Raw genomic sequence first — 6,094 nt, 5'->3', positions numbered from 1 at the left:
TTTTTTTATTTAAATTCAGTTAATTAACATATAATGTATTATCAGTTTCAGAGGTAGAGTTCAGTGAGTCATCAGTCCTGTAACACACCCAGTGCTCATCGCATCACGGGCCCTCCTTCATGCCCATCCCCCAGTTATCCCATCCCCCTGCCCCCTCCCCTCCAGCAACCCTCAGTCTCTTTCCTAGAGTTAAGAGTCTCTTACGGTTTGTCTCCCTGTCTGATTTTGTCTTGTTTTATTTTTTCTTCTCTTCCCCTATGATCCTCTGTTTTGTTTCTTAAATTCCACATATCAGTGAGATCATATAATTGTCTTTCTCTGATTGACTTATTTCGCTCAGCATAATACCCTCTAGTTCCATCCATGTCATTGCAAATGGCAAGATTGCACTCTTTCTGATGGTTGAGTAGTATTCCATTGTGTATATATATATATACCACATCTTCTTTATCCATTCATCTGTCAATGGATATCTGGGCTCTTTCCACAGTTTGGCTATTGTGGACATGGCTGCTATAAACATTGGGGTGCAGTTGCCCCTTCAGATCACTCCATTTGTATCTTTGGGGTAAATACCCAGTAGTGCAATTGCTAGGTCATGGGGTAGCTCTATTTTCAACTTTCTGAGGACCCTCCATACTGTCTTCCAGAGTGGCTGCTCCAGTCTGCGGTCCCATCAGCAGTATAAGAGGGTTCCCCTTTCTCCGCAACCTCGAGAACATCTGTTGTTTCCTGACTTGTTAATTTGAGCCATTCTGACAGGTGTGAGGTGTATCTCCTGCTGGTTTTGATTTGTATTTCTCTGATGCCACGTGATGGTGAGCATTTTTCATGTGTCTGTTGGCCATTTGTATCTAACAGGTGATTCTGCCTCAGTGTCCCACCTAGTTAGACCTCGTGCTCAAGATCCAGGCCACTACCCATTCTCTGTGACTCTGGGCAAGTTTTAACCTCAGTAAGGCTAACACTAGCACAATACCTAGCTCTAAGGATTAAGTGAGATAACCGTAATTCACAGACAGACTCTAAGATACACACCCCCCTTAATGGCTCTGAAGTGGGAATGCATCTTACAGTGCATGGCATGGCATGGTTTTGCTGAAGGCAATTTTTCTTTCTTGGCGGCATATACCACAATGGATGGCAAGCTGTTATCAATGAAACACAGTGCGTATAAATGTTCTGATGATGGTGAGGATGATGCTCGACTGCTGACCCTATTTTGACACTCTCCCCACATCCACCCAGCCACCTGTGCTCCACCCTCCACCCCCGGTCCTCTCTTACAGCCTGTGGGAGTCAGCTGCTCTTGCTTCTTCCCCTTGACAGCTCCCCCCCGTCCCCATGCGCCCTGCCACCCTGCCTCCGGCCTTCACATCCCTCACCTGGATCCCTGCAGTGGGTTCCCACAATACCCCCTCCACTCCCATTCTCTCATCTGTTCTCGCCCTTTCTCTCTACAGTGGTCGCTTTGAAATGTGGAAACGTGCCTCACAGCCATTCTGTGGCTCCCCATTGCCTTCAAGGTAAGTCAGAACTCCTAGAGCTGCCCCTGGCCCTGCAGAGTCCAACCTCTGCAAACCCAGATGCACCTGCCACTGGGGATGTCCTTCCTCTGCTTGCTTGCCCCCTCACACCTCTGTCGTTTCAGGGCTCTGTCCCAGCATCCCTTCTGGTTGCTACCTCTTGCCACTGCCCTCAGAAAGCCCTGAGCACCCCGCCCCCGTGCCCCCAGCGCACGGACTACACCATGCTGCATTTTCTCCTCTGCACCCTCACTGTGTCCGCACACCCTCGTCCCCACCTGGGCTGTGAGGTTGTTGCTCATCTCTGAAGCCCAGCACCTCCCAAACGGGGCACCTGGAGCAGGACAGGCTACCAGGTGTTTGTCGAAGAAGTGAACCGGAGTAAACACTCCTCCTCTGGGACCCTTTCCTGCCCTGTGGGCACTCAGGCTCATTCTTGCCAATGCAGAAGGAGGGTTCTCACAGGCTTTAACTCTGTCAGTATTTCAAAAACTATCTGCACTGTTTTTTGGAGTCTAAACAAGGGGAAAAGAGAACAGGAACTCCGCAGAGTGCAAAGAGAAAACAAAACCATTCTGGAAAGGACCAGAAGGCCCAATCTATCATCACACAGAGCCCAGAGGTAGCAGGAGACCCGGACGCTGGCGCAGCGTGTCCTGGGAGACTGCAGACATGCACAGTGACAAGGTGCCTGTGGTTGCTTGTTCATTTTAAATACAGCTGTTTGAAATTTCCACTTGCTTCATCAGACTTATCACTCATTTGGACTCACTGATTCCTTGTTGTTTTAGGGCATTTTATTCTATTGTCTGCAAGCATTTGCCAAATGGTCATATCCTAAAAATAGATGACACAGAACAATCACTCAACTGATGAATTCATCCATTTCCTCACACAAAAAATTATAAGGAGATGAAAATGAACTCAGCTGATTGATTATAGGTTGAGGGAGAGAGATTTGGTGAAAAATAATAACTTAGCAGGATTGTATGCATAAAATATCACTAGGAAATCATGCAACAATCTTGAATTAGCTGTAGCCACTGTGTCCAGAGAGGCAAAGAAAACTAATAATTTGAAAAATTTGCCAGTTAACTTAAAGTCTAAACTCTCTCTCTTCATCTTATTCTTGTTGCTGGCAAAACCATAATTTTGAATGAAGAAAAATAAGATTCTAATTTTGTCATTAATTATCCTGCTTATTAATGTCCCAATAAATCAAATTAAAGACTTGTAAAATCTTCACTTATTCCCCACACCTGTGTATACAGCCACTATGTTGTGGGGCATTTCAGCAGATTGCTCTCCCTTGAAGTCTAGTCCATTGTAAGAAATTGCATAGACACCAAAGTTTAAATAAACACCCTCAGCCCCAAACCCCTGCCCTGAGCATGCCCCAGGCTCCACGGGCCCCCAGCCCAATCCCTTCCTTCAAGGGCCCTTTTCCTTTAAGTAGCTGCTGGCCCCACAGGCATCTGCGTGGGCAATGGTAGGGATGTTGAGAAGCCCCAGCTTGCCTCCCTGCTTGCTTTGGACATTTCTTACAGAATCTTGAGGCACAGATCCATAACTAATAATTTTCCAAAGATGCATAACTAATAATTACTAATTACTGAGGCATTCAGAAAATCGAATTTATTTTTCAATTTACATTGAAACCTCGAATATTTCATTTCAAATCTTTTTTTTTTTTTAATTTTATTTATTTGAGAGAGAGAGCGTGGGCGAGAGAGATCACGAGCAGGAGGGAGGTGTAGAGGGTGAAGCAGATTCCCTGCTGGGCAGGGAGCCAGATGTGGGACTCAATACCAGGACCCTGAGATCTTGACTTGAGCCAAACACAGACACGTAACCGACCGAGCCACCCAAGCGCCCCTCAAATCTTTATTTTTAATTACAAGACTAATGTTTGTTTATTGTGAAAAGTGAAACGTCAAACAGTAAAGTATATAAGTAAAAGGTGGGGATTCTCTTGGACTGAACTCCTTAGAAGGAATCACTGTTAACCTGCTAGTGAGCATTGACTTTTATTCATTATGTACATATATTTGTTTCTTTAAACAGAAATGGGATCATACTCCATTCAGTTTTCTGTAAATGGCTCATTTTATTCTATTATGTATCATGGAAATAGTTTCATGTCAGTACATGAAGATCTTCTTCATTCCTTCTCAGTAGTTGCAAAGTAACTTTTGTACAGATATGCCCTAATTCATTATTTCTGTGTTAGTTCTGTAACTTATGTGCCTAAAAGTAAAATTGTTCAATCAAAAGGTATGCACATTTAACTTTTCGATACTACCAAACAGACCTCCAAATGGTCTGGCAACTTGCACCTACTTGTCAGTGCCTTCAAAGCACCTGTTGACATCTTGACAATGCTCAGGATTGTACATATTGTAGAATCTCCTTCCATCCAGCTTCTTCTATGAATTAACTGTCTGTTCATTTTACACTGGGTGTGTCCCTTCTAGTTGTTAATATATAGTGACTGTTTACATATTACCACTATTTGCTTCTTTCTATCATCAATGTCACAAATTTTTTTGCCACATTATTATCATTTCACCTAAGTGTATTTTACGGTAGCCAAATCAGCTGCTGTTTTCCTTTATGGGATCCGATTCTAGTGCCATACACAGAAAGGACTCTCTCAAGTTACGATTGGAAAAATATTCTCCTATATTTTCTCCTAATACAGTGTTCTTTATTCACTTTAAATCCTTAATTAATACAGAATTTAATAAATATGGGATTTTGGTAGGTTGTATAAGTTAGAGATCAAAGTTCATTTTTTCCAAATTTATTTTAAGTTAAAAAAATCAGTTTGCAATATCAAAAATTTTCACACTCTATTTCACTCCAGCTGCGGTGCGGAGGCTTCCTTCCTCTTCCCTCAGGTGAGCCTCGAATTTCCGCATCCTCACTGCAGGAGGGAGGGAGGGACCACCTCCTCCCCGGCGGGAAGGCTGGTCTCAGCCCCGGTCTCCATGTCCTGGGCCCTTTCTCCCGCGCCTCGCGGTTCTCTGGCGCCGCTGCCTCTGCTGCCCTCCTGTGGTTGGTCTCTGCAGGCTCACTTGTCGGTTGACATTCTTTTTTTTTTTAAGATTTTATTTATTTATTTGAGAGAGAGAATGAGATAGAAAGAGCATGAGAGGGGGAGGGTCAGAGGGAGAAGCAGACTCCCCGCCGAGCAGGGAGCCCCATGTGGGACTCGATCCCAGGACTCCAGGATCATGACCTGAGCCGAAGGCAGTCGCCCAACCAACTGAGCCACCCAGGCGCCCGTCCCTTGACATTCTATGCCTAATGTCTGTGCCGTTTTATTTCAGGTTTGTGTCCTTAAGCAGAGCACTGTAATTTTGCTTTTTGCCCTAGTCCCAGAGGCTTTTCCCCTCAGTTTTATCCATTTATGTTTATTGATGTATGTATCCTGTTTGCTCTTGTTTCTGCTTTTTTCTTTGTTTTGTTTCCTTTCTTTTTCCTCCATTATATTGTTTTCTTTAACAAATGTCAAGAAAATGCTTGGAACCTATGTTTCAAATCCATCTTTCATTATTTACTTTGACTCTCTTGAAATTCCCCTTTTACATAACAGGAAACAGATAAAGCCAAGGGCAAAGAGAGATGTTGAGATAAAGTAAAACAAAGGGAGGGAAAACAGAAGCTCCTAGAAATAGGGTTTCCTGCAGCCACAGCCCAGAGACTGCACTTTGTTTGAAGAATCAGCTTGATGCACCAGCCTAATGCAGTCGGGAAATGGTACCTTGGTGCAGAAGCACTTGGGGTTCTGACAAGACCAGACCCTAGGGATCCAGGCCTCGTGGTGAGGTGATCCCTGTTCTCCATGGAAAGACAAACACCGATAGCCTAAGGAAACACCTCATTGCCTCTGGATCCCAAGTCAGAAAGAACTGTGGTCTGAGTGTCCCAAATCAAAAGACAGCTCTGTTGCAAGTAGCTTGCACACCCTGTTTTAAGTTCCCAGAGCTTTCAGCCTCCATGTGTCTATGTACAGGAGGAAGAGGGTGACAGGCACAGGGGCAGAGGGAAGGACACCAGCTATGGGACTCCTCAGTCAAAAATCCCTTCCCTGCTCTTGGGTCTGATGGCTTTGAAGTAGAAGAACTTTCAGGGTATGCTTGTGCTTTTCCCTGACAAGCCCCTGCTTCCTAGCCTTGGAAATATCAGGGCATTAGCACGGAGGTGGGAATGCGGTAACAGGACACTTTTTATAGGAGGGCTCTTCCCTTCAGAAAGAAAACCAAAATCAAGCTATTTGAAAACTCCAGGGTTAGGGAGAAAAGAGCTGTTTCATAAGACCAGAAGGTCAGAAAAAGGTCCCAAAACCCACAATAGCCCTCCTTGACCAGCTGTCTGAGGACCAGAAACCCCTCCCTGATGTCTGTCAGCTGGGTCTGGGACTTGTGCTCATCTGGCACAGACAGGATATACCATAGTTTACTTTTAAAGTTCCAGAAATATGCCTCTCGTTGACTTGGCAGAGGAAACCGCTCTTCTCCCCGAGAGAGAGCCTGGTTCCATCTCTTGGAGAAACATCTCCTAAA

At 44.7% G+C, this 6,094-nt stretch overlaps 1 protein-coding gene across 1 annotated transcript in view; it reads left to right on the top strand.

Moving 5' to 3' along the window:
• The window catches only part of CFAP97D2 (CFAP97 domain containing 2), a 36,818-nt gene extending 31,946 nt beyond the window's left edge, over window positions 1-4,872 (top strand). Inside the window, exons 4-6 of the mRNA XM_035003775.1 lie at window positions 1,464-1,526; window positions 4,393-4,583; window positions 4,859-4,872. Of these exons, the coding sequence (XP_034859666.1) occupies window positions 1,464-1,526; window positions 4,393-4,583; window positions 4,859-4,872 (268 nt within the window). The remainder of the gene's footprint in view (window positions 1-1,463; window positions 1,527-4,392; window positions 4,584-4,858) is intronic.
• The last annotated feature ends 1,222 nt before the right edge of the window (window positions 4,873-6,094 follow it).

The sequence above is a fragment of the Mirounga leonina genome, unplaced genomic scaffold, assembly GCF_011800145.1.
Source record: "Mirounga leonina isolate KUSES-001 unplaced genomic scaffold, KU_Mleo_1.0 Mir_127, whole genome shotgun sequence".
Classification (NCBI taxonomy): domain Eukaryota; kingdom Metazoa; phylum Chordata; class Mammalia; order Carnivora; family Phocidae; genus Mirounga; species Mirounga leonina.
The sequence above is the reverse complement of the archived record's forward strand: the minus strand, read 5'-3'. Positions and strand labels throughout refer to the sequence as shown.